At 37.1% G+C, this 27940-nt stretch overlaps 2 protein-coding genes across 7 annotated transcripts in view; one reads left to right on the top strand and one right to left on the bottom strand.

Annotated features, from left to right (window-relative positions):
• The window catches only part of ANLN (anillin actin binding protein), a 56916-nt gene that overhangs the window by 9951 nt on the left and 19025 nt on the right, over positions 1-27940 (top strand). Inside the window, exons 4-21 of one of the 6 annotated variants that reach the window (XM_043463203.1) lie at positions 3546-3931; positions 5057-5285; positions 7057-7247; positions 7513-7620; positions 12554-12677; positions 14994-15104; positions 15807-16033; positions 16723-16868; positions 17141-17288; positions 18190-18325; positions 18925-19107; positions 20076-20202; positions 23333-23381; positions 23474-23530; positions 24344-24382; positions 24798-24819; positions 25752-25855; positions 26603-26656. In XM_043463203.1, the coding sequence (XP_043319138.1) occupies positions 3546-3931; positions 5057-5285; positions 7057-7247; positions 7513-7620; positions 12554-12677; positions 14994-15104; positions 15807-16033; positions 16723-16868; positions 17141-17288; positions 18190-18325; positions 18925-19107; positions 20076-20202; positions 23333-23381; positions 23474-23530; positions 24344-24382; positions 24798-24819; positions 25752-25855; positions 26603-26656 (2441 nt within the window). Of the gene's footprint in view, positions 1-3545; positions 3932-5056; positions 5286-7056; positions 7248-7512; positions 7621-12553; positions 12678-14993; positions 15105-15806; positions 16046-16722; positions 16869-17140; positions 17289-18189; positions 18326-18924; positions 19108-20075; positions 20203-23332; positions 23382-23473; positions 23531-24343; positions 24383-24797; positions 24820-25751; positions 25856-26602; positions 26657-27940 lie in introns of all 6 variants that reach the window. The other 5 variants (XM_043463202.1, XM_043463207.1, XM_043463204.1 and 2 more) reach the window with 5 other exon arrangements.
• LOC122438385 (putative monooxygenase p33MONOX) lies at positions 20824-23280 on the bottom strand. Its single transcript, XM_043463208.1, has 2 exons — positions 23000-23280; positions 20824-22894 (listed from the first exon to the last, which is right to left on the bottom strand). Exon 2 carries the CDS (start codon positions 22863-22865, stop codon positions 22008-22010), a length of 858 nt encoding a protein of 285 aa, XP_043319143.1. The 5' UTR covers positions 22866-22894; positions 23000-23280; the 3' UTR covers positions 20824-22007.

The following is a 27940-nucleotide window of genomic DNA, read 5'->3' as shown; positions in this document are numbered from 1 at the left end:
TGACCTGACCTTGTATTTCATGGGCCCGTAATCTGATGGAGAGCTTATCTCTTACCTTATTACGAAAACGCCTTGGGATGACTTACAAAAATGAGTGTGCATGCTCAGTAGTGTCTGACTCTTTGCAACCCCATGGACTGTAGCCCACCAGGCTCCTCTGTTCATGGGATCTTTCTGGCAAGAATACTGAAGTGGGTTGCCATTCCCTCCTCCTAGGGATCTTCCCCACCCAGGGAGGAGGAAACGCAAACCTGACTTATGCATTTCATGGGCCTGTAATCTGATGGAGAGCTTATCTCCTACCTTGTTACGAAAAACGCCTTGGGGTGACTTACAAAAATACCTATGTTAAAAATGGGAAAAATGAGAAAAATCAATGTGAAGAGAAGGAAAAACAAAGTGAAGGGTAAAGTTAGTTTACTAGATATAGGCCTTAAGGTCCTCCTCACTTCCTAGAGATGGTTTTGAACTCACTGGCAGCTGATGCAGAGAGATGAAACACTGTTAGTTACATGATAGTGTTTATAAAATGAAAGAAACAGAGTCATGGTTGGTGCTAAGACCTGAGAGAATGTTCCTCTGTGGGCCCTAAAGATATTTTTGTAGGAGCTAGCGAAGGTGTAAGTTTTCTCAGGGTATGCAGACAGCTGGCTTCTGGCTCAGTTCAGTAGAAGCAGTGCCGAAGTGAGCCAGCCCAGTGTAAGTGGACAGTCCATGGTGACTAAGCCTTATCCAAGGAAGCTTTGGCTTTCAAATATTATAGGAGAGGAGACTGAGTTCAAAGAGGCTAAGACACCTGCCCACAGTCAGTGCTAAAATGCAAACCCTAGGAGTTTGACTTTAGGGTTCAACTTTTATGTCCTGTCCGATGTTTGTGGGTGTGTAATGGGGGTGCTGATACTCTATGCTGTCAGTTACACCTATTGATTTTAGTAGTGGATGGGGCTAACCATGCTGCTTTTAGTATGTCTGAGGAAACCAGTTAATGTGACCGAACAGAAAGATGTCCCATTCTATTTTGTAGGAAATATTTACGGGCAGCAGAGTGCAGATTTTCCTTTCAGAAAAAAGAAAAAGAGTTGTGATCTAATACTTGATCAGAAGAACAATCAAGGCCCTAAGCATTTTTAGGAGAAACTGTTGCCTCTGTGATCTTGAATATTTTGAAAGCAAATATTAACAAATGCCTACCTCAGTCTTGAAAATAAATCTCCTTAAGGCATCATAGCTCGTCTAATTTTAACCATTGAAACTTATAAGGTGTTTGTGAGGAATGATTTAGTGAGTGCTATTCAAGACTGTGGCTATGTGCCAGTTAAAGGTTTGAGGAATAATAAAGTATAATTTATCTGAAGCCTTTCTTTCTGATGGAGAATAGAAGAGTGAGGGGTTTATTAAGTCCATTTCTAAAGCATGACAGTAAAACTGTCATCTGTTTAGAAGACAGTGCGTAGTCTAAGGAAAATGATAAAGGTATGCAAAAAAGTATTGTAGGGAAGATGGTGGTCAGGGAAGCTTTTCTGGAGGAGACAGAGGCAATTAACCTGGACTTTGAAGGGCAGCTGGCTTCAGGCAGTAGCGATATTCTAGGCAGAAGCAACAGAACATATATATTAATAAAAAGCACGGAGGTATCATAAACACAGTATGTGTATAAAGAGTAGGCATTCTGGTGTACAATTCATATGGTATAAAAGCAAGAGATAAATTCAAAGAAAGCAGCAGGGTCCATAGCATTTGGAATTTAATCAGAAGATGATGGGGAGGTACTGAGAATTTAGATAGGCAAATGCTTTAGAAAGATCACTCTGGCGTCTGAATTGAGGAGAGATAGAAGAGGGTAGAGATTTGAAACAAGAAGATCAGTTAAAACATTAATATTATGATTCAGGCATAATGATGAAGGCCCATGAAAGTAAAGAGGCTGCATTTGAGAGATTTAGGAGAAAGAATCTGTGGGACCTAATGACCAGGTGGTGGATGGAAGGGAAAAGGGAGGAAGAGGCATGATAAGGAGGAATGTGTTTGAAGCAGTTTCAACATCAGACATATTATTTGAGGTGCATGTGGGATAGTCAGATGGAGGTGGTTGGTAGTTAGAAGGAGACCATGAAGGATAGGCTGCAAAGACAGAACTAGTAGAGGGTGATGTCACATATGGAAATACAAGGACTGCCAAGTGTGTAGGCATTGGTGAAAATACCAAACGCAACCTGAGTGCAGCTATGTATGCAGAAGTCAGATCGAAGTGCGTTGAGTGGTGAGTGAATTTAGTGCAGGGAAAAAGGGACAGTAGCTAAAAGCTGGTGTATGTTGATGAGAGGATGATTGGTTTTTAGCTTCAAGATGAGAGAGAATTGAGCATATTAATGTGTAGAAAACAAAGTTTGTAGAGAGGAAGAAGTGGTTATTTGGAGCAAGATCCCTGGGAAGGTTTAAGAGGAGTAGAATTGAGAATTCAGGCAGATGTATAAGCCTTGGACAGTAGGAGGGATATCTGTTCTGTTGATGGAATTTGTGGAATGGGAAGTGCCATGAACTTTGCCGTATATGCTCTTTATGCATACATACCTTTCGTGGTTAAGTATTGCTTGCTGCGGCTGCTGCTACGTTACTTCAGTCGTGTCTGACTCTGTGCAACCCCATAGATGGCAGCCCATCAGGCTCCCCTGTCCCTGGGATTCTCCAGGCAAGAACACTGGAGTGGGTTGCCATTTCCTCCTCCAATGCAGGAAAGTGAAAAGTAAAAGTGAAGTCGCTCAGTCATGTCCAACTCTTAGCGATCCCATGGACTGCAGCCCCTTAGGCTCCTCCATCCATGGGATTTTCCAGGCAAGAATTCTGGAGTGGGTTGCCATTGCCTTCTCTAAGTATTGCTTATTTGAGATTTTTTTCCAAATGAAGTAACTGTGCAGAAAAATATTAGTCTAACCCTGTGCTATTGGTAGTGGATATGGTATGGTATTGGTATTGGATATGATATTGTGCTATTGTTATTGGATATGGTATGATATCCAATATGGTATTGGATATGGTATTCAATACCATAAACATGAGTCATATGTCGCTTTTAAATTTAAATTAATTAAAATGAAATAAAGTTTCTTATTGCTCTTATCACAGTTCAAGTGCTCACTAGCCACAGTGGCTAGTTGTACTGTATTAGACGGCATGGATATAGAACATCTCCATCATTGCAGAAAGTTCTATTGTATAAGCACTAGCCTAGCACATCCTAAAAACAAGTATGTTGACTATGTAATCTTAATTTGTGCAGTGTTATGACATCATTAATTAATCCTAAAAATATAACCTAAATGTATGGTGTTTTATAGATTTCATAATCTATCAAATAATTGAAAAACTAAATAACAAAGTATTTCTTTTTAAATTTGAGTTAAGTATCTGATTGGAAAATATATTGTCAAATTTAAGCAGTTTGGTAGTTTCATGTGTATTAGAAAAGCTTTTTTTTGTTGTTTGGAGTGATCCCTTTATTACATATACATATAGCTCATGGACTTTAACTTTCAAAAAATTTTCAGATGATATACCTGAAAGCTCACCCATCTCAGCAATGCCATCAAAGGAAAAGGCTCCCTCCCCTCCCAAACCATCCCTTTCAGATGCCTCAGCAACTCCAGTTGGGAGAAGGGGCCGACTGGCCAACCTTGCTGCAACTATTTGCTCCTGGGAAGATGATGTAAAAACCTCATCTGCAAAGCAAAACAGTGTGCAAGAACAGCCTGGTACCACTTGTTTATCCAAATTTTCCTCTGCAAGTGGAGCATCTGCTAGGATCAATAGCAGCAGTGTTAAGCAGGAAGCTACATGCTGTTCCCAAAGGGATGGTGATGCCTCTTTGAATAAAGCCTCATCCTCCAGTGCTGTGGGTGCATCTTTGATTAACGTTGCAATTTCTAGCCCTGGGGTAAGTAAATATAATTTTGGTATTTGGAAACATTTTTGTTTGTTGTTATGAGTAATAATTTATATTATGTATATATATGTCTGTAGGTATGTGTTTTATAACATTTATATAGGATGTTTATGTATTTTTAGAGTATTTCATAGAAAGTAAAAATAATAAATTTGATATTCTGACCCAAGTTATCAGTTAACAACTAAATTACACAAATTTAATGTGCTTCCAAAGTATGTACTTTTGAATGATGGAGCCTCTTCTTACTCATCACGAGAGCCTGAAAATTACTTTCTCTATTAAAATGCTTTGTGTATGTGTATAGATACAAGAAAGACATCAATTATTTCTGAAAGCTAGTAGCTGTAGTTACCTCCAGAAGGCAGTTGTCAAGGGTGGGTATGATGCTTTCACTGATATCCTTTTGATATCCTTTTGCTGTCCTTTGGAAGATTACCCTGCCCATGTGTTATCTCAATGGTTTTTAAAAATAATATGAAGAAACCAAAAACGAAAAAAAAAAAGTGTTTCTTAGTGTTATCTTTAAGTGTAGAGCTAGGTTTTGGAATTAGACCTGCATTCAATCCCAGCCCTGCCATATAATTAGAAGTGTGACTTTGGAGAAGTTACTTAATTTTGCAAAAGTATTTTTCCATTTGTAAAATGGGAAAGAAAAGGTTATGGAAGGATTATATGAGATGCTGTTCATAAAGCACTTAGTATGGTACTTGGCACATAGTAAGTAGTATTTATAATTCACCTTTAAGTACATGATACATGATTTAATTAAAATACAAATATATATGTATTTGACCTAATATAGTTAACGTTCATAAGGGTGCTAGTGTGATAATAGAAAAGAAATTGTTTTTCGAAATAGTGACCCTCTCCCTTGTACTAAATTACCCATCAGAGTATTATGTACACTAAACTACATAATTTGAATAATCACATTTTCTAAGTTAATTTTTTTCAAACCTTTCAAATTAATTTGATCTATTAGAAAGCAAGAAATTTTTTTTCATGAGTTTACAAAAAGACTATCAAGCATATAGGATTTGAATTGTTTTGTTGTAGAAATATCTTCAACTATTGTGAGTGTTGTTATTTACCCTAAGTATTATCATATTTCAGAAAACTACTTCTTCCCCAGTGAAATCTTCTACAACATCCATCACCAGTGCTAAAAATTGTAAGGTACAAAATCCTGAACTACTTCAAAAAACCTCTGTTAGTCCTCTGAAAACAGAAGTATCAAAACCAGTTGAGAAGTCAGCTGTATCCCGTACAGTTCCACCCAAGGAAGAATTAAACAGAGAAATTCGTCTGCAGTCTCAACCTAAGGACAAATCTGCAACACCAGGTTACATATTTTAAAAAAATTTAAAGTACTGCTGAGTATTTTCAGGGTGTCAGTTCTAAGCATTTTAAACATCCAATTGTGAATGTTACAGTGTTGGTTTGCCAGGGCAAATGCCTGAATGCATCAAGTGAGATTTCTTCAAAGTCAACTTTAATTGAGTGAATGAATATTCATTATTGTAGATTAGCCCAGTTACTGGTAAAATAGTTTAACTTGTTACATTTTAACAGTTTAAGCATGTTTTTTTTTCCCTAGAATGACCATGCTAGATACTTTCTTCTATACCTAAAAATCACATTTTAAGGATATAATGCAGAAACGTTCTTATAACCAAGTGTGCAGAGCAGTGCATCTCAAGCTGCACTATGACACATGCCTAGTAGCAAAGGGAAGAGAATATGCATACAGATGACTCCACTCTCATTAAATTTATATGTGTGTGTAATGTACGTGAATATATACATAAGAAAATTCAGTTTTTCTATAGTAAATGGAAGCTCCAGGAAGTTCATATTTGTCTTCTGGTGACTTATACTTCTGGTATACCCGCATCTGGTTGAGAAACACAGGACTAAAAATTATGGCTCAAACATATGGTAATATAGTTTACTTAGAACTATATTCTTTTTCATTAGAACTGCTCTTTGTATTAATTCTAAATTTTAACTTCTTAAAAATACAATATCTCCAGAAACAATAGTTCATCATAAAAGAGAAGTATACCAAGATGAGAGTGGGGAATCCATTAGTTACAGGATAAGTAGAATCCAGCAGTCAGTTTCCAGATGAGCCAAAATGAGAAACAATAGCAAAATCCCCATGTGAAATTGGACTATGACTCCCAATATTCTAAAGACTTACGGCATAGATAAGAATGACATAAATAAGAAGTATTCTTGGGAAGTCTCTGCTGATGCATTGGTTAGGACTTGTTGCTTTCACTGCTATCATGGGTCAAATTCTGCCCTTCACTTGCTTTTGCAAATAAAGTTTTATTGGAACACAGCCACACCCATTTACTGTCTGTGGCTGCTTTCATGCTTCAGTGCAGGATTGAGTGGTTGTGACAATGGCCATGTGGCCTGCAGAGCCCAAAATATTTACTCTCTGGCTGCTTATGGGAAAATGTTTAACAGGTCCTTTTATGTAGTACAACCCTAGCATTGTTATAATGGAAGTGATATATAGTACATTTGTATTTTAAATGTATTTCATACTATTTAAAATAAATACTAAGACTTGGTAAAATCAAGACATACTTTAATAAACTAAATTATCCTTAATTATCATTTTTTAAAAAGAAAAAGGATTTAATCACTGAATTTTCATGTTATACTTCCTAAAAGCAAAATAAATAAATAAATTGGGCTGTAGAGATATTAGTAGTTGGGTTATCATGGCCAGGATACTTGGTGTTTAGGGCATATCATTAGTGCACATACAATCAATTTCCAATTATTTAGGTTCTGATTAAGTAGTTTAAGCATTTTCTAATCCCCTCTGTCCTCTCACTGTACCTTTAAGAATTTTTTTTGTGTTTTTTAAAGTATTAAATCCTATAAAACAAATTTTAGGGTATAAAACTAAATAGTATGGTTAAAAAAGTATTTTTAAGTTTTTTGAACTATTTTTGTACTGTTTTCTTTCTGAATGAATATTCTTAGTAGAATCAAAGCATTTTGGAGCTGAACTGGATTTTAGAACATTTCTCATAGAAATCATAATTGTTATTTATTCTGAGTAGCCTCTAAAATGTGTGTATTTTCTTTAGGAGGATCAGGAATTAAGCCTTTTCTGGAACGCTTTGGAGAGCGTTGTCAAGAACATAGCAAAGAAAGTCCAGCTCGTAGCACACCACATAGGACTCCCATTATCACTCCGAATACAAAGGCCATACAAGAAAGATTATTCAGGCAAAACGCGTCTTCATCTACTACTCATCTAGCACAGCAACTCAAGCAGGTATATCTTACTGCGTTTAACATTCATTACATAGCCTCAGCATAGGACCTAGACGTCAAATTCTGATGCTAGTCTTTTTGACTGAGATAAGTAGCATCTTGATTCTCTGTATCACTTATTTCAAATTAAAAGTGTTGTTGTCTTATATTCCATGTGTATTATGAATTTTTTAATCTTAAAAATGAAGAGAAGCAAAGTTAGTAGTATTTGGATATTATTAAACATACTTGGCTCTTGTGTAAAATAGAGATTTTGATGGTTTTAGGAACGTCAAAAAGAACTAGCATGTCTTCGTAGCCGATTTGACAAGGGCAATTTATGGAGTGCAGAAAAAGGCGAAAACTCAAAAAACAAACAACTAGAAACCAAACAGGTAACATAAACAAGAACTGGGATTTAACTTGTAGTTCTGTATTGTAGAACAATTCTCTATACACTTTCTTATTCTGATTAACTATGCCACTTTCCGTTCATAAACTCTTTAAATGTTCATACCAACTCGGCTTTTCTCTTGTGATATTTTGCCGTTTAATGGAACTTCTAACCATGTTTCGGAGAAGGCAATGGCAACCCACTCCAGTACTCTTGCCTGGAAAGTCCCATGGGCGGAGGAGCCTGGTAGGCTGCAGTCCATGGGGTCGCGAAGAGTCGGACACGGCTGAGCGACTTCAGTTTCACTTTTCACTTTCATGCATTGGAGGAGGAAATGGCAGCCCACTCCAGTGTTCTTGCCTGGAGAATCTCAGGGACCAGGGAGCCTGGTGGGCTGCCATCTGTGGGGTTGCACAGAGTTGGACATGACTGAAGCGACTTAGCAGCAGCAGCAGCAGCTAACCATGTTTATGATGACCTACTTAAAATCAAATTTAAAAAGTATTCTTGTCATTCAACTGATTTCAGATTCCTTTTAACATTCTATTTAGATGTTGATTTTCAAATGTTTCTCAGAATCTACTTTTATCATTAATGATTATATATCTCTCCTCAAATTATCATACATTTATACTATGTATACATTTATACATTTATTTGGTGACCTTTTAGTCACCAAATGCCTCCCAGATATCTTTTTGCTCATATTGTTCTATGTGCTAAGTCGCTTCAGTCGTATCCGACTCTTTGTGAGCCCGTGGACTGTAGCCCACCAGGCTCCTCTGTCCGTGGGATTCTCCAGGCAAGAATACTGGAGTGGGTTGCCATGCCCTCCTCCAGGGGCTCTTCCTGACCCAGGGATTGAACCCGCGTCTCTATGTCTCCTGCATTGGCAGGCAGGTTCTTTACCATCAGTGCCACTTGGGAAGCCTCTTACCCATACTACTTCTCATAGTATAATTTCATTGATAAGCCCTCAACAAAATTCCTACTGTGTTAAACTCTCTTCTATTTCATCTACATGCCTATTGTGTACAAAAATACTATGTTAGGAGACGTATATATGTATATATATTACTTATAATTTTATTAAAATATGATTGACATACAGCACTGTATAAGTTTAAGGTATTCAGCATAATGACTTACATTATGAAATGATGATCACAATAAATTTAGTGAATCTCCGTCATCTCATAGATATAAAATTAAAGAAAGAGAAAAAAACATATTTTCCTTGTGATGTGAACTCTTAGGATTTACTCTTTCATATTTAATTTAACAGTAGTGTTAATTATGTTAATCATGTTGTACATTATATCTCTAGTACTCATTTGTCTTATAACTGGAAGTTTGTACCTTTTGACCACCTTCACCTAATTCCACATCTCCCTCCCACCTCCTCTGGTAACCACAAAGCTGATTTTTTTTCTATGAATTTGTTTGGTTTCTGAAGTATAATTGACCTACAGCACTATGCTAGTTCCCACACAATATAGTGATTTGTTATTTCTATAGATTACAAAATGGTCATTATGATAAGTCTAGTTACTCTTTGTCACCAAACAAAGATATTACATTATTATTGACTGTATTCCCAGTGCTATACATTTCATCCCTGTGACTCATTTATTTTGTAACTGAAAGTTTGTACATCTTAATTTCCCTGTGTTAGGTTACATTTTTAAGCTGAAAATAATAGAATTACATTTAACATGGGTACCAGTAGAAATAGAATAATACATTTAACCATATTCTTTGAGAAGGATCTATTTGATTTTATTTTTTGCCAGTTCCCTTGCTTAACAAATCATGCTTCCCAATCATGCTTCTGATCTTGATCTTTTTTTTTTTTGTCTCACTTGTCCTGGAACATCTCTTTCCCATCCTCATATCTAGCTTCAGCCAATCACAGAAATGCTTATAATGCTTGGCTGTGCTGCCCTCACCCCTCTCCTGAGCTCTAGTCGAGCTTTGGTTGACTGGAAGAGCTCTCTTCGCTGGAGTATCTTCCCCATGTAGTCTCTGTCTTCACTTACGGCTTTATTGTTTACTTCCTCATCTAAAACAATCTGGTAGTTCTTCCTTGGCTCCTTCCTTTTGTTAGTGTCTTTCTTCCCACTGGCCTCTAGCACATATTATGCATAAATACATACACATCTAGTGGTATGTTTTCTAAATATGTTGCCAGGCTGCCTTGTCCTCTATATTTTCCTCTGCCATTGCCTTACTCATTACTATACCCTTGCATGAGCACCTTGCTTTTAATCTGGCTACTCTCTAGTCCACTGCTAACCCACTGCTGCCAGAAAAATATTTCTAAGAGGCAGATAAGCATGTATTCCTTTGCTTAAAATCCTGGAGAGCTTCCCATAGTCATCATCAGAAAAATGTCTAAAGTGCCTGACGTGGTATCTAGAGTCATTCAGAAATCTGACTTCTCTTCACTGCTCCTCTGCATGTGTGCTTCAGTCCTGTCATGCAGACTGTTTGCAGTTTCTTGAATGTTCCCGTGTTTTCAGATCTCTTTGTCTTCACTTTGCTAGTCTCTCTGGGTGAAGTATCTCTGTGATGAACTGCTTCATTAAGAATAGGTCAGACTTTAATTACCTTTGGAAATTTTTACTTGGTCTTTTTCCCAGTTCCCCTCCCTCTTTGTTTGGGTCCATGTCATCCTGTTCACTAGAATATTTATTTTCCTATAAGTGTTTTAACTCTGCTTTCCAGCACTGTATGAGAGCCACATTCTATCTATATTCTTAGGGCTTGGCGCATAGTAGGAACTCAGAAAATTTGTCTTTGGAAGAAGTTTAGTTCAGTGCAGTTGCTCAGTCATGCCGACTCTCTGCAGCCCCTTGGACTGCAGCACCCAAGGCTTCCCTGTCCGTCAACAACTCCTGGAGCTTACTCAGACTCATGTCTATTGAGTCAGTGATGCCATCCAACCATCTCATCCTCTGTTGTCCCCTTCTCTTCCTGCCTTCAATCTTTCCCAGCATCGGGGTCTTTTCAAATGAGTCAGTTCTTCGCATCAGGTGGCCAAAGTTTCAGCTTCAGCATCAGTCCTTCCAATGAATATGCGGGACTGATTTCCTTTAGGAGGAAGAAATGAATGGGCTCATCCTTCCCACTAGCATTTGCAGTTCGGTCGTCCATTGAGTCGGTGATGTCATCCAGTCATCTCATCCTCTGACGTCCCCTTCTCCTGTGCTCAGTCTTTCCCAGCATCAGGGTCTTTTCCAATGAATCAGCACTTTGCATCAGGTGGCCATAGTATTGGAGCTTCAGCATCAGTCCTTCTAAAGGATATTTAGAGTTGATTTCCTTTAGTATTGACTGGTTTGAGCTCCTTGCTCTCCAAGGGACTCTCGAGAGTCTTGTACAGCACCACAGTTCAAAAACGTTGGTTCTTCGGCGCGCAACCTTCTTTATCATCCAGCTCTCACATCTGTACATGACTACTGGGAAAACCATAGCTTTGACTATATGGACCTTTGTCGGCAAAGAGATGTCTCTGCTTTGTAATATGCTGTCTAGGTTTGTCATAGTTTTTCTTCAAAGAGCAAGCTGGGAAAACCATAGCTTTGACTGGACAGGCCTTTGTCGGCAAAGTAATGTCTCTGCTTTTTAATATGCTCTCTAGACTTGTCATAGTTTTTCTTCCAAGGAGCAAACGTCTTTTAATTTCATGGCTGCAGTCACCATCCACAGGGGTTTTAGAGCCCACGGAAATAAAATCTGCCACTACTTCCATTTTTTCTGCATTTATTTGCCATGAAGTGATGGGACCAGATGCCATGATCATAACAAAAGCAACTTTTTTAATCTATTCCCCTCCCTTTCTTTGCCTCCTTTTCATCCAGACTCTTCCAAAGGAGTGTCTCTACTTGTATCTTCCAGTTTTTCTCTGCCTTCTCTCTTGATCTCTCCACTCATGCTCTTGTCACTACCTTTATCAAATTCACCATTGATCTTCAGTAATCACTTTTCTAGTGTTTAACTTGACCTGTTAGCAGCAGTTGACGTTATGAATCACTCCCTTTTGTCTGAAGCACCTTCTTCACTTGGTTGCCAGTATGTTACAGTCTCATGGTTTTCCTTCTCTTTCTCTAAAATATAGAGCAACAGTTCTTTAAAGTTTTTGTGTTAAATGATTCCTGATAAACCTGTTGAATCCTTCCCTAGGCAGTTGTACATATGCATGTGAAGAAAATTCTGAACACAGTATTGGGAGAGTTCAAGGGTCTTCCCACTTCAGAATTCATCTCTGGTACCCATAGAAAAAGCAGCCTAAGTGATGGGAGGAAAAAGCAGTTGAGTGTGATGTATCTAAAGCCAAGGGAAGAAGGAGACTTTCAGAAGGAAGGAGTGGTCAGTATTGTCACATGTTTGTTGTACATGTGGACTGAACCGAGATCACAGTAAGGAGCTTGTTGTGACTTGGCAGAACCTTTTGGTGAAGTGGTGAGGGTAGGAGGCAGGCAGTGGGTGAAGAGTAGAGTCCATTAGTGTAGGCAGTCCCAGAAGTTTGGCTCTAACGGGGAGGGAGCAAGGATATGGTGGCTGGAAAGGGATGTGGAAGTGGCGTATAGTTTTAGCTTGTGTTTGTTTTGTTCTTTTTGAGGAGACTTAATTATTTTTTCCTCTTATTTGGCTTTCACTTGAATTGGTTTATCTAAAGCTGAACTCTGATGTGAATTTTCATTCTCTCTTGCCTAGTGGTTTCTAAAAAAAGATTTTATATACTGTGAATTATCAGGAACGTGAACTAGTGTTCTAAACATGGCTGGACCCTTTCAACATTCATTTTCTGTTTTGTTCTGGGGAAGTTTATTTCTAACAATGACTCTTATTTGTTTCATTTGATAACATATAAAAAGACAAGATTTATAGTTTTGAGAAATAACATTTACATCTTCGTTTGCTTTTTGCAGGAAATTCACTGTCAGAGCACTCCCCTCAAAAAACAAATTGATCCAAGTACCCCATCACTTACAGTAAGAGAAAAGGTGACAGAAAATCAGACACCAGCAAACCCTTCTAGTAGAGAACCTTCAGGTAAACATTTTCTATTTCTATTTCAGTTAAAATGTCGATTTCAGTCTACCATAATTTTGGAAACAGCAGAAATGCTGTTCTAGTGTAAAAAGACAAATTAATTTTTTCGTTTCTAGCCATGCTATATGCTTCTTTCTTAGTTCTCTTTCCAAAGTGAGAACTCATACTCTTAATGAGAGTATAAATTTACTATAACTATTTTTTGGAGAAAAACTCAGTAATATCCATTGAATTGTAAAGTGTGTATACGCCTTGATTCAACTTCTTTGCAAGTGTTTCTCTATGTTGAATTCTTAGAACTAGTATTCAATGGATGTATGTACAAATTTATTAATCATTGCATCATTTGCAATAGTGGTAAGATTTAAATAACTTAAATGCTCTTCAGTAGAAGACTGTAAATAAAGTGTGCTAAATCCATGTAATTGAGTATTATGTAGCTGTTTAAAATAAATAAGGTACTTTGTAGGTAGTGACATTTAATATAACAGACAATTTTTTTTTAAATTGTGGTGAAAAACATATTACTGAAATTCACCATCTTAACAGTTTTTAAGTGTGCAGTTCAGTAGCATTAAGTATATTCACAGTGTTGAGGAACTTTCATCAGACAAAACTAAAACTATATCCATTAAACAACAACTCCCCTTTCCCCCTCTTCAGCCTTTGGTCACCAGCATTCTAATTTCTGTTTCTGTCAATTTGACTACCTTAGATAGCTCATATAAGTGCAGTCATACGGTATCTGTATTTTTGTGACTGGCATACTTAATTTAACATAATATCCCAGGGTTCATCCATGTTGACATGTCACATGCCAAGTGTGTGACTTGATTACTTTCCTTTTTAAGGCTGAATAATATTTTCTTGTGTATATATACCATATTTTGTTTATCTCTTATCCATTGATGGACATGTGGGTTGTTTCTATTTCTTAGCTATTGTAGGTAGTGGTGTTATGAATATGGGTGTGCAAATATCTCTTTGAGACCCTGCTTTCAGTTCTTTTGGCTATATACCCTGAAGTGGAATTGCTTGATCATATAGTAGTTCTATTTTTAATATTTTTGAGGAACTATTACACTGGTTTCCATATTGGTTACATTATTACATACTGGTCACACAGTGTCATCAGCAGTGCATGAGGGTTCCAATTTCTCCTCACTCTCGTCAATACTTGATTTTTTGTGTGTGTTCTTGATAGTAGCCATCCTAATAGGTATGAGTTGTTAGCTCATTGTGATTTTGATTTACATTTCTCCTATGATTGGTGATGTTGAGCATCTTTTCACATGCTTGTTAGCCATTCGTATATCATCTTTGGAGAAATGTCTGTTCATATCCTCTGCCCATTTTTTTAATCAGGTTGATTTTTTGTTATTGAGTTGTAGTTCTTTTTATATTCTTAATACTAACTTCTTAGATATATGATTTGCAGATATTTTCTTGCATTCAGTAGGTTGGTTTTTCACTCTGTTGACTGTGTTCTTTGATATATAAACATTCTTTTAATTGATGCATAGTTGATTTACAATATTATCTTAACTTCAGATGTACAATGATCAAACTTTTTTATAGTTTATACTCCATTTGAGTTATTATAAAATATTGTTCCATATGTTGGACAATATATCCTTGTAACTTACTTATTTTATACATAGTTGTTTGTACCTCTTTATCCCTACCCCAACTGTGCCCTGCTTGCCACATAAGTTTTTCAATTTGGTATAGTCCCATTTGTCTATTTTTGCTTCTGTTGTCTGTGCTTTTTGTGTTATACACAGGAAATCACCAAATCCAGTGTCATAAAGCTTTCTCTCTGTTTTCTTCTGGGAGTTTTGTAGTTTTGAGTTTTATTAGGTCTTTAATCTGTTTTGAGTTGACTTTTGTATGTGGCATCAGATAAAAGTCTAACTTAATTCCTTGCGTGCAGCTATCCATTTTTTCTAACATTTGTCCTTTCTCCATTGAATTAACATGGCAGCTTTGACCATATATTTGGAGTTTTATTTTTGGGCTCTCTATTCTTTTCCGTTTGTCTATATGTCTGTCTTTATATTGGTACCATACTGTATTGATTATTATAGCTTTATAATATATTTTGAAATGAGGAAATGTCAGTCTTTTAACTTTATTCTCTTTCAAATTGTTTTAGATATTCAGAGGTTCTTGAAGTTCCATACGAATTTTAGGACAGACTTTCTGTTTCTCCAAAAATCGCTTTTGGGATTTTGATAGGAATTGCATTAAGAGACTTTTACTGAACAATTCTAAATTTTTATATATATTTGAATTGTTTTTCCTATTTTTTTTTAGATTTTACTGAACGTGAAATGACAAAGTCTAGCCCTTTGAAAATAACACTGTTTTTAGAAGAGGACAAATCCTTAAAAGTGACATCAGACCCAAAGGTTGAACAGCAGATTGGTTGGTTTTCATTCTTTGTTTCTTATTAACTCTGGATGTGCTAGGAAGATTAGTATTCTCATATTCAAATATGTAGAGTTCTCTATTTCAAAATGTCTTGTGATTTTATAATACCCTTTTTTTTTAAAAAATAGGAAATATTCTTGCTTTTGCAAAATACGGTACTGTTAACAGTTATTTTTAGGTCCCGTGCCCTGTGAAAATGTGATTAAGGCTGCCACTTCCTTTCACAGGGAAAGGAAATGTGCTACCCTTCCACACTCTGCATGTACAGTTGGAAGAAGTCAGTGCCCTTGAAGTTTATTTGTGAACCCTGCCCTTATTTGTGATGTTATTATTGTCCTGTTATTGACTACAGTGTGAAAAGACAGTTCTCAGCAAGAGAAAGAGAATTATTTGAAAGGGTATTTTTTGTAAATCTGAAGCTTTTGGCTATTATCTTGCAGTTTGAGTCCTTAATATTCTTAAACCTAAAGCACTGTATCAGCTTTTGATCGTTCCTACCTTCATTACTTAGAAAATGTTACTGGAACATTATAGCAGTATTCTTTTTGTTTTGTTTCTGTAGGAGGTACATTTTCTTAGGGCTTTTTTTTTTTTTTCTATTTATTGAGTGAGCATGTGAATATTAAGTCTTCTCTGTCATTCCTTTAATTCTTAAAGGTCTGAATCACAGTATTCACCTATTGAAATATTTTTCAGAAGTGGTACGTGAAATTGAGATGAGCGTGGATGATGATGATGATATCAATAGTTCAAAAGTAATTAATGACATCTTCAGTGATGTCCTAGAGGAAGGTGAACTAGATGTGGTAAAGAACCGAGAGGAGATGGATCAAGCAGATGCAGAAAGCTGCGAAGAACAGGAAGATGCACTGAATATTTCCTCCATGTCTTTGCTTGCTCCATTAGCACAAACAGTTGGTGTGGTAAGTCCAGAGGTAAGACAGGACTAAATGTAATTAGGCCTAGGACATAAAGAAACTAACTAGAATTAGGATCTCTTTTTGTTTTAGTTGGTTCTTGGGGATTTGGTATGCTATAGCCAGGGATATTTTGCAAACTTGATGTTAATTCTCTTAGAAGAGAGCTTAAAACTCTTCATTGGTTTCCTGTTGGCATCAGATGAAATCCAAACTGTAACATGGCTTAAAAAGCCAAATACTTGGGCTCACATCCTGGCTCTGCCATGTACTGGTGTTTACTGGTCAGGTTATTTAACCTTTTTGCCACAATTAAATGTTAAATTAGGTTAAAAACAGTACCTCCATCGTGGAGTTGAAGTGCATATTAAATCATATTAGAACATCAGTATTTAGCACAAGACAGATAACTAACATTTATTAACTATCACTCTGAACTGAATAACTGAGCTTTTTTGGAAACTGATTCAATTAGAAATATTTTTTAAAAAAGAATTACAAGTGTAGGCTTCAGCTGTCTTTGAATTTTTATTCATATACTTTTTAGGGATGTAGTTTGTCTTGTTTTTATGATGAATCGGTCAACTTTTTGGATATTTATTTTCTAGTAGTAGGGAAGGCATTTAATTCCTCAGATTTCTCATTTAGAATCAATGTCATCCATAAACTCTAATATCTGATGTGCCTTCCTGCAGAATTTAGTTTCTTCACCTAGATGGGAAGTGAAAGACACTAGCATCAGTGATGAAAGTCCAAAGCCAGGAAAATTCCAAAGAACACGTGTCCCTCGAGCCGAGTCTGGTGATAGCATTGGTTCTGAAGATCATGATCTTCCTTATAGGTGAGAATATCTTGGAAGGCATTTAGTTACTAAGGGTCATTGTTTAGGTTAAAATAAGAAGTTTTGTTATTTATAATTATAATGTAATTAATGTTAATCTTCATAAAACTTTGAAATAGCTTTGGTCACCTTCTTTCACCCAGTGGCCTTTTCCATTCTAGTGAAGTGTTCTGCTGATACTTTGCAATATCAGACTCTGCTGATATGTTCAATAAAGCATAGTGCTTAGTGTGTTGCTGGATTTTTAATAGAGTATAACTTATTTCCTGAAGCATCGATGCATATAGATCTCAAAGAGTCAAAGAAACGGACCGACCTTCGATAAAGCAAGTGATTGTCCGGAAGGAAGATGTTACTTCAAAATTGGAAGAAAAAAAGAATGGTTTTCCTTGTCAGGTTAACATCAAACAGAAGATGCAGGTATGTACTTCACTGGAAAGGGGATTTGGAATGTTAACACCTTGAGACTGTGAGCTTCTTGAGGACAAGAACCCAGTCTTATTCATCTCTGTATCCAGAGTGACTAGGATAGTGTCTGACTTGCAGGGCCTCAGGAACTCAGTCCTGAATTCAGTTTGAGAAAAGTCCTCTTTACTAGAAAAGTTGGAAGCTTGTTTGATATTACTGAAATATTTACTTTTAAGAATGTTTGTCATACGCAAATGAACTTACCTATGAAGAAGAAACTGACTCAAAGATATAGAGAACAGACTTGTGGTTGCCAAGGGAGAGGGGCATAGGGGAGGAATGGATTGGGAATTTGATTAGCATATGCAAACTATTATGCATAGAATGGATAAACAGCAAAATCCTACTGTATAGCTTGCGTGCTTGCTCAGTAGCTTCATTTGCGTCCAACTCTTTGTGATCCCATGGACCACAGTCCACCAGACTGCTCTGTCCCTGGGGTTCTCTAGGCAAGAATACTGGAGTGGGTTGCCATTTCCTCCTCCAGAGGAACTTCCTGACCCAGGGATTGAACCCGCATCTCTTATATCTTCTGCATTGGCAGGCTGGTTCTTTACCACTGGCATCACCTGGGAAGCCCTGAGTGGTATAGCATAGAGAACTATATTCAATATGATATACCATATAGCACAGGAAACTATAGTCAATATCCTATGATAAACCATAATGAAAAAGATATGTTAAATGTTTTTGGTGCATAGTCTAGAAACTTGAACAGTGAAACTAACATTTTGACTTTGCTCTCTGGGGATTTTAGAAATTACTAAATTGGATAAATTATAAATAAAGCTTAAATAAAGTAAAAATTGTGATTCAATGTGAATTTTTTTTCTCCTTTCATTGGTTTCACTAGGAACTCAATAATGAAATAAATTTGCAGCAGACGGTGATATATCAGGCTAGCCAGGCTCTTAACTGTTGTGTTGATGAAGAACATGGAAAAGGGTCACTGGAAGAAGCTGAGGCAGAAAGACTTCTTCTAATAGCAAGTATGTGTGGTACACCCAAAACAGTTCCAACACAGTTTCACACCAGGAAAAGCTCATTTTGTCTTGTATATTCGGAAATTTCTAATTCTAGGAAAGGGCTTTCTTTGATAGTCTGTTTCAGCCGATCTGTTTTTAATTTTTTTTTTATGAGGTTTGTGAAAACTTTGCATGTAAAATAAGGCATAGTTTACATGAAAGGGTGAAAGAATCTGGAGTGCATCTGAAGAAATGTTGTAGAGTGTGCTGATAATGAATATGTGAATATATTTATACACATACACACTATCTCTGTATGTGTAGCTAAAAACAAGTATATGAATTTTGTTGTGTTGTGTATGTGTGTTGAAGGATGACAGGATGGAGATATTAACTGTACAAGAAAACTGACCAAAAGTTGGAGTATTGAGCATTTTGTGAACAGATGGGTGATCAAGGTTTTACCTAACTACCTATCACCTGTTTATATGAAGGAAGAGTTATTGATTTTGTCTTTGGTATTGTGTACGGTTGCCACATGAGTGCATTTTCTTGCATTGGTTTCATTTAGAAACAATTGCAGTTTTAATATTTGAAATATTAACTTGCATATTTCTACACAGCTGAGAAGAGAACACTTTTGATTGATGAGTTGAATAAATTGAAGAATGAAGGGCCTCAGAGGAAGAATAAGGCTGGTCCCATATCCCAAAGTGAATTTGTCCCTTCCAGAGGATCAGTTACTTTGTCAGAAATCCGCTTGCCTCTAAAAGCAGATTTTGTCTGCAGTACAGCTCAGAAACCAGGTATGGTGATCTTTATTTTGTCACTTCTAGATCACATGTTAAATTATGAACGTCACCTAGGTTGGAATTGTGCAAATGGGAACAAGTAGAGCATCTGGAAAGAAGCAAGGCTTATATATCTCAGGCCTTGAGTTCCTTTTATGTAAATATGTATCTAAAAATAACCAAGGAAAAATTTCATAAATGGTCTTACTGATCTACACAATAACACAAATGGCTCTAACTGAAAGTAGGGCTTGTTAAACATAATACTGAACATAAATTACCAAGGCGAGTTATTCCGACACAACAGACCATTTCACTTTCATTAATTTTTTCGTGGAAAGTATTGGGCATCTAAAATAACTTATTTTACTTACTCTATTCTATTTAAAATTCACTCCATTATGGAAATCCGTTTTTTGAATCCTGAATTACTGGTTGTGGGAGTTAAGAGCATGACAATATAGTTACTTTTATTGAAATTTTATTTCGTTTAACCCTCTAAATTAAGTAAACTTTTCTGAGCTATGTATTCTACTTAAAATGATATTTAAACAAGGTGGATAAAGGAGGTTATGGCACCAGTATCTGAAAAAGAGGACAAGGTGGTAACTTTCACAGAAATAGAGTATTTTAATTTCAGTTTTGAAATAACAAGCCAGAATATACCCTTTTGGGATATATACTATTAGCTGAAGAATTTCAGGTCAATAGGTAAAATTTAAAGTCAGCAGAAATTGAGGAATGTATAGTGAAGTTTTTTCAGTTCACATAATAGGAAGATATCTTGATGATGCTATTCCAGGTATATGTCTGTCCACTTATGACTTGTCTTTTTGTGTCTGGAAAGTTGACTTTAGAAAATTTTAAATAAATTTTATATAAATCAGTTACAGTATTACTTTATTCATTTGATCTTCCAGAGTGCTGATTAGCTAAATCTGATTCTGCTTGTGCTTATTAGGTAATGTAATTATTTCTTGCAGATGCAGCAAATTACTATTTCCTAATTATACTAAAAGCAGGAGCTGAAAATATGGTAGCCACACCATTAGCAAGTACTTCAAATTCTCTTAACGGTGACGCTCTAACATTCACTACTACATTTACTCTGTAAGTAAATTAGGCTTTTGGTGGTTGAAACATGTTTTTCTTTTAATAGAATATAGTCTAAGCATACAGGTAGAATTCATAATCTTTGAAATGTAATATGTATGTTATTTTTATATGGACAAATATCTCATTTTTCAATTTGTTGATTTAACTCTTATGTTTTCAGTCTTCCATTGAATAGCATGTTTCTTCCATGTGTCTATAGGTATTGATCAAAATATCTATTGATATTTTGAAGTGTTTTAACATATATATTTACTATACACACACACACACAAAATCTGGACCACAATTTTTTAATATATGCTTTAAATTTATGAATGTACTTAACACTCAGTCTCTGTGTAAGACATTTGTATTTAGTGTTACATATTTATTTGGATAGTAGAGTCAAAATCTAGTTTAGAAAAAAAGTTATTTTTATTATTTAAGATCTTGAGTTGTAAAAACTGAAGAAAATGTTTGACTTATAGGGAAAAAATTGTTTTTACCAATTTTTATATTAATAATTTGTAACTGTTGTCTTTAGTTTTAAAATATAGAGAATTCCTTTACTCTCAGTCCTGTAACAGTATTTATGGCATCATTTTTTTTTTTTTTTTTTTTTTTTTTTTTTTTTTTTTTGAGAAAGTAGTAAGGATTTTTATTGTCAAAACAAGTAAGAGATACAAGCGTAACAGAAGACACAAATAAATTAATTCTGATCATTTGAGACTCCAGGGTGCCTCTGGGGGAAGGTCAGCTCGGCTCCTTGAGTAGACACAATAACATCCAAAGCAAAAGACAGCAGGAATGGGAGACAGCATTCAAGACAGTGGTTGTACATGTACACGGTGAAGAGAAATGAAAAAGTGGCTTCCCCAGTTCCTTTCCTCAGTGAGGTACATGTTTACAAAGGTATGAGGCTCATTTGAGGGGAAAATGATTGCATACAGAAATTTTTTAATTCTTCTACCTCCCAGGAAAAAAATTTTCAAGCCCTAGCCTGAACAAGAAAATCAAAATAGAGTGACACTAGTTTCATATGAACCTCAAGACTATATCCAAACCCCAGTTGCCACCTCTTTTTTTAAAGTTTAACATCCATTTATCTATAGCAAGCCAGTAGACTGAATTTTCTCCTTAGGAAGTTTTCAACCAAATGGAAGTTAAATTAATCTCACTGTAAAGTGCAACAAAGGATATGTTAAGACTAGTGTTTGTTCTGTGACACGCAGAAGAGAAGCACCCCTCCCACAGCACGGGCCCCAGAGGTCCCAGAGGAAGGGCTGGCTGCGGGACTCAGGGGCCCGTGAGGTCCCCCAGAACTCGAGGAGGCTGCTGCCAGCACAAACGGGGGGTCCCTGCCGGGCTGGCTCCTAGCTGCACCCACGTCTCCAGCAGGTCTAGGGTTCCCTAACAGCAGACCGGAGCACCCAGCGCCAGCACGGCCGCGAGGGCCGAAGCCGCCTGCACTAGTCCGCGGACGTCCCTACGCCGTGTTCTGTCCATGCGCACCTGGACAGTGCTGAAGGAATCCTGAAGCCTTGGTTCTGGAACATCGAAGACAGTCACCTAGTAAGCGGTGGCCCAAGTTCTAGGGATCCTCATACATCACTGCTCAAGTTTAGTCTAAAGCTAGAGCAATACAAAAATGGCTTTTCCACACAAGGACAAGCTTTGCACTAATGTTTCGCAAAAACCAATTATGTCTCCACCTAGCCTCAGTTTGATTTTCACAAAGACAAAACTTTTCCTATGTCAGAGCCACGGTAAAGGGAGCTGGGCTCGACACCCTCGTTGCAGCGTCCCCGGGACAGAAAGCTCTAGAAGCCAGTGGGTGTGAGAACATTCAGGTCGCGGGGCTTGAGGCTGTGGGCCCGTGGCAGCTGTCTCGTCCCTTCCATCACTGGGATGTCCATCTTGGGCGGCTTGGACGCTGCTGGCTCCTCCCCGCTTCGGGCAGCTTGTGCGCGCATCACTTCCATTGGAGAAGGCTTCTGAGCTCCTCGGTAGGCCTGGATGGCAAAGCCTCCTGACTCAGACTTCTGGAGCGGTCTTGGTCCAAAGAGGCTCCATTTATCGGTCGAGCTTCTGTCTTTATCCCCGCTTCCAGAATCCATGGTGCTAAGACTGGGGCCAGGTAAGGCTGTGGAAGGACCAGAAGTGAACCAGCCTCTGGTCTTCTGCTTAGGAGAGGCCTGGGGACTGCTGCTCGGGGTGGACTGCGTGGAGGCTGGCTGCCTCTCCTCTCTTGCTGTCTCTCCACTCTGGAGCTTTAGTTTGTGGAGTGCTTCTGCCACTCGAAGGTACTTGGTCTCCTCAGTGGTGAGGCCCTTGTGAGGGGTGTAGCCAGCATCTCGCAGCCCTGCCTGTTGCTCAAAACGCTGAATGCTCTCCTGGGTCTGTTTTGTGATCAAAGAGCTCATGATGACCTGGGTAGCTTTGGCCTTCACCACAGGGGCCTTCTCACTGTCGCTGGCCGATGGCGGGGCCGGGGCTCGCGCGGAGACGCAGGGCTCTCCCTCCTCCACCTTGGCAAGGTGCTGATACTTGCGCTCTGGAATCACTGGCTTCCAGGGGATGCTGCCCATGTCCGATGGAGGAGGAGTCATGGGCGTAGGGTCCTCGAGGGCATCATCATAGCTGAATGCCCGGCGGTACATCCCGATGGGCAGGGACATCTTGCCTAGAGGCCCACTAGGCTCAAGAGCAAAAAGAACTAAGTTTACCAGGCACTTCTGGTTGTCTTGAAGCCATTGAGAGACTGGGATCCAGGTGTTTTTCCTACACAGATTTTGAGCCGAGTCCCCGCCACCAGAGAGAGGATGTGACGATTAGGCCGACATACAGGTATCAGTGAGGAACATTGTCCAGCTGCTGCAAATTAGCAAAACTGCTCAGGAAGAGTCCATCCATTCCAGAGGTTCTTTCCGTCCGCCGCCGCGGAGCTGCCTGCGGCCCGAGCTCCGGGACTAAAGAGGCTCCAAAGACCCACGTCTCTCGAAAGGTTGTTGTGCAGTCCGGATCCAAGCCATGGTGTGAGCGGCGCTGTGCCTGAAGCGACACAGAACGTCCCAGACGCCAACCTGGGAGGGAGAACCTATGGCATCATTTTTAATGGCATAATTTGATATTTTTATTTTTCCAGGCAAGATGTGTCCAATGACTTTGAAATAAATATTGAAGTTTACAGCTTGGTAAGCAGTTACAGCTTTCTAAAATTACTAATGGTGTGTTTTTCTTAAAAGAATCAGATTTTAAGTTAAATTCTTCTTTAATTTGTATGTAGGTACAAAGGAAAGATCCCTCAGGCCCTGATAAGAAGAAAAAAGCATACAAGTCAAAGGTGAGAATGAAAGAAACCCAGTAAAAATATAATCAGGAGTATAAGACATAATGTCAGTTTAAAATTATGTATAGTTTTAAAGAATTATCAGGCTCTTGGGTCATTTTTATGCCTCAGATTTCTAGTTACTGCATTTATTAGATATGAATACTGAGAGTAAACTTACAGTGAGTGACCATAACCCTAATTATAAACTACTGATACACTCAGGCTAGAAATTCTATTTTCTCTGTATCTACTTGACAACTAACTTTATAATGTGCTGTGCCTAGTCGCTCAGTTGTGTCTGACTCTTTGTGACCTCATGGACTGCAGCCAGCCAGGTTCCTCTGTCCATGGAATTCTCCAGGCAAGAATACTGGAGTGGGTTGCTATGTGCTCCTTCAGGGGATCTTCCCAACCCTGGGATCGAACCCAGGTCTCCCACATTGCAGGCAAATTCTCTACTGACTGAGCCACCAGAGAATCTCTTTAAACTTTCTCAAGCTTTTCCTCTGAAATTTTGTCTTACAAACTCCTCTAAGCGATACTTAAGAATGATGTGATTGCTGTAGGCATGTGGAATAGAAACTCCTTAGTTTCTGTCCTTCCTAGCCTTTGCTCTTTTGTTCTTTTTCTAAATCATCATTTAAAAGAATTTTATTTAACTTTAATGAAAAAGGAATAACAGTATGGGGAAAAACCTTAATAAAGAACTCAGGCAAAATGTATTGATATTTAAGAATTATTTTCTGTGTGGGAGAATCTCAAGTTTAGTTAAAGTTCTGAATCGTAATGTTAAATAGGAAATATACTAAGTTATCTTTTTTCTAGGCTATTACTCCTAAGCGACTTCTCACATCAGTAACCTCTGTAAGTAGAATTTTCAAAAAGTTGAAGTTCCTTGAAAAATCTTCACCTTCCACATATCCTGCCCTCAATTTGGGAGACCTGGGTTCTATTCCTGGATCAGGAAGATCCTCTGGAGAAGGGAAGGGCTACCCCCCCCCACCCCCCCAGTATTCTTGCCTTGAGATTCCGTAGGTAGACGAGTCTGGTGAGCTATAGTCCATGGGGTCATAAAGAGTCGGACACAACTGAATAACTAAAACTAACCATTTCTACACCCTTAGTGCTTTGGAAATCTTTAAAATATCCTAAAAGGAAAAAATAATGTTTTCTGAAATATAGTCCTTACAGTGTTAAACTTTTGTACTTACTATTTAAATCTTTGTATCATATAAAGAAAATAACATGTTCTTCTTCATGCCTTTTTTTTTTTTTTTAGAAAAGCACCCTTCATTCTTCAGGTGAGTGAATCTTGAACTATTTGAAACACTAGAATAAGGAAAAAGAACTAAGCAATTGAATACTTATTTGTGTAACCCTCTTGATTTATGAGTATCTACTTTAGTCTCCTTTGAATAATATTTTTTTATGGTTTATAGTAACCTATAAGATTACTAGCCAGAATAGCCTGCTGTCAGAAACTACCACAGGCCACCAAACTACATATTATTCAGACTCTAGTAGGCACTACACATAGGATACCTAGTCACTTTACAGCTGCAACAAGTAGCATTACTCTTCACCATAGCTGCTCTTGTTCTGTAGATTTATTTTGTGCTGTTCACACTGTACAGTTTAACTCTCTTAACTGTACTGATCATGACAATTGTATCATGTCAGAAAAACATCTTTCTAGTTCACTGGGAGCTGGGGTGCGAGTAAGCCAGGAAAGACTTTTCCAGAGTAGCATTACGCCAAAATTTTCCAAAGAGGGTTAGGGTTGAGCTGGTTTCCCTCATCTTTGGACTTTAGACCTCTGCTTCTTGGCACAAGAGAATAGCTGAGAAGAACCACACAGATAAAGTCCTGCTGCTCGTTATATCATCCTAGGCTATAGCAGTAAAGTCCTTTCATGTCTTTTATAGGAAAGTTGCTTTTTACATACACATTTTTGGGTTCTGTATCTTTAAAAACATCTGTCTCAAATGTTAAGGAGTGCTTGTACCTCATTTAAGTTAAATATAAATACTTAGCAGTTTACTTTCATTAGGAAACATGTTGATGTTTTAGTCCCCCTGCCCTGCCACCATATTAGAAATAAAGGAAAATGAAGCAGTTTTGTTCTTTTTTTCTATGGCAATTTAATTTCATTCTATTAGGGTGGGGTGAGGAATTATTATTTTATACAGTACCAAAGTCACTCTGAACTAAACTTCGTTCCGTTTTTCTTTAGTTATGGCCAGTCTTAATGCTGTGCGGACCAGCAACTTTGCCCTTGTTGGATCTCACACTCTGTCGTTATCTTCAGTAGGAAACACAAAATTTGCTCTGGACAGGGTAATCCAAATTTATTTATTTATTTACAGAAAAGTTAGGTCAATGGAAATGTCCCATTTCAAGTATTTGAAATCTTTGGCTGAATGTTATATGCTCTTAGAATTGTGTATGTTAATTGGATATAGGTCCTTATATGCATGATATGTTTTTTGATGTTGGAAGTATTTCTCCCTTTATCTTAATAGTTAAGTCTTCAAAGCAGTTTATGTTGGTTTATTCTAAATGTCAATTCTGACTAAGAAAATATTGCTTCTTGCATATAGATGTTAAGCTTACAGTTTTAAAACAGTATCTTGCTCATTTAAAAACCAATATTTTGACATGACTAACATTTTTTACATTTAGTTTTACAAAACAGGGAAAGATAGGTTAATTTCTTAGAAAAGTACTCATGAATCTAAGGGATTTCTTTCCCATACTTTACTCTCCAAATCTAAGACTTCATATTTTAAATCTTTGTAATATCACTATTGAGTGCTTTTTACCACACTATAAGGACTAAACTTTTAATAGCAAACAAGACCATTTTAATTAGTAAGAGAAGTACAGGCAAACTTTAGTCCTAGGTTTGGCTCCTGCTGTATAATACAGACTATTTAAAAATACTATAAGAAATTTCTGTGGTCAGAATATAGAGATGTTTAAGAAAAAATTCATGTAACTTTTAATTTAGTAATTCAGCTAGATTAACAAATTGAGTGATTCTGGGTCTTTTTTTCTCTTTGTCTTTTATTTTGTTTGTTTTAGATAAATTATGATGTAAAAGAGCGAGAGCTACTGGGCTATATGTTCCAGGAAAAGGTTGCTACATTTTCTTTGCTTGAAACTAATGAGCTTAAAAATTGGTCCTTAATTTTTGGCCCTTATGTTTTTGTTTTACTAACCACTCTCATGTCTTCTTGGTTATTTTGAATAATTAAGGACATTATGTAAATTATTCTTTACTTACACCCTTGGGCATCTTTTTCTTTACTCTCATAATTCTTTAAGCCTTTCTTTAAAAGTTTTCTAGTGTTTTTTCATGCATGTTTGGTATTTGGGCTTTTCTCCTGTATTTTTTTTCATGTTACAATTCTTTAAGATTCTGTGGTCACTTCAACATTGATTTTCCAGGTACCAAAATGCCAAATTTAATAACTATTCTAAAACTAAAATTTACTCAATATTGTTGACTTCCTACCTACTGAAAGGCCTATTGGTGATGTTTTAAGTAAAAGTAGAAAACTTTTATGGTCTTAATTGGCTGATAGGTATGTTGCTATGTAGGTGATGCTGTTTATTTATTTAAAATTCAAATTCATTTAATGCTAAAATTATATAAATATAATCATATACTTTATAAGGTGTTTTTCTTTTAGAATTTTTAATATCCCTGTGAAGATCAATTGCAAGCATTTTGTGGGTGTATATGGAAATGCTAATTTGCAAAATACTGGATAGTGTTTTTTATTTTATTTAAAGTTCTTCAAACAAGATTTGCAAATTAGGTAAATGTAACTGGAGTTCTGTGAACTGTAGTCTTTACTCAATGTTGTCACAAAGCCAATTTCTATGTATGTACAGTTTCATTAATCTCTAAAATGAAAAAGATTTCAGTGACATATGTTAAATATAGACTGCTCTCTAAAAATTTTTTTCACTGCCATTTTAGTGTCACACAGAAATAAATTATGATGTGTTTATTCTCTTAATGATTTGTTTTGAAATTATATCTAAAGTATTCTACCACGTGACCTGAGTGTAAAATCACTCAATTTAATTGGTTTGTGTTCAATACTGTAAAGTCTCTTCCTGAGTTAAATACAGTACAATTTAGGTGTAAAATTTGTCACAAATGTGCTTTTTTGAGTGGCAGGGGGAGGAAATATTTGTTCTAATATCTTATAGTTGATGTAGGAGAATGAGATAGTTAAGTTTAGATGTTTTTTAAATTGCTGGGGAAAATGGATGACCTTCTGTATACACATAGTAACCCTATTTGATTAACTTTGAGAGAGCAAACAAGCCTTCCATGCGTGTCCAGAGACGTCAGTGCAAGGGAGCGTTTGCTTATTTTAATGTTGTTTTGACCAGTAATGACAAGTC

Source organism: Cervus canadensis, chromosome 3, assembly GCF_019320065.1.
Source record: "Cervus canadensis isolate Bull #8, Minnesota chromosome 3, ASM1932006v1, whole genome shotgun sequence".
Classification (NCBI taxonomy): domain Eukaryota; kingdom Metazoa; phylum Chordata; class Mammalia; order Artiodactyla; family Cervidae; genus Cervus; species Cervus canadensis.
The sequence above is the reverse complement of the archived record's forward strand: the minus strand, read 5'-3'. Positions and strand labels throughout refer to the sequence as shown.

Coding starts and splice junctions, on each gene's coding strand:
- LOC122438385 (XM_043463208.1), bottom strand. CDS start 22,865: ATGTCCCTGCCCATCGGGATGTACCGCCGGGCATTCAGCTATGATGAT.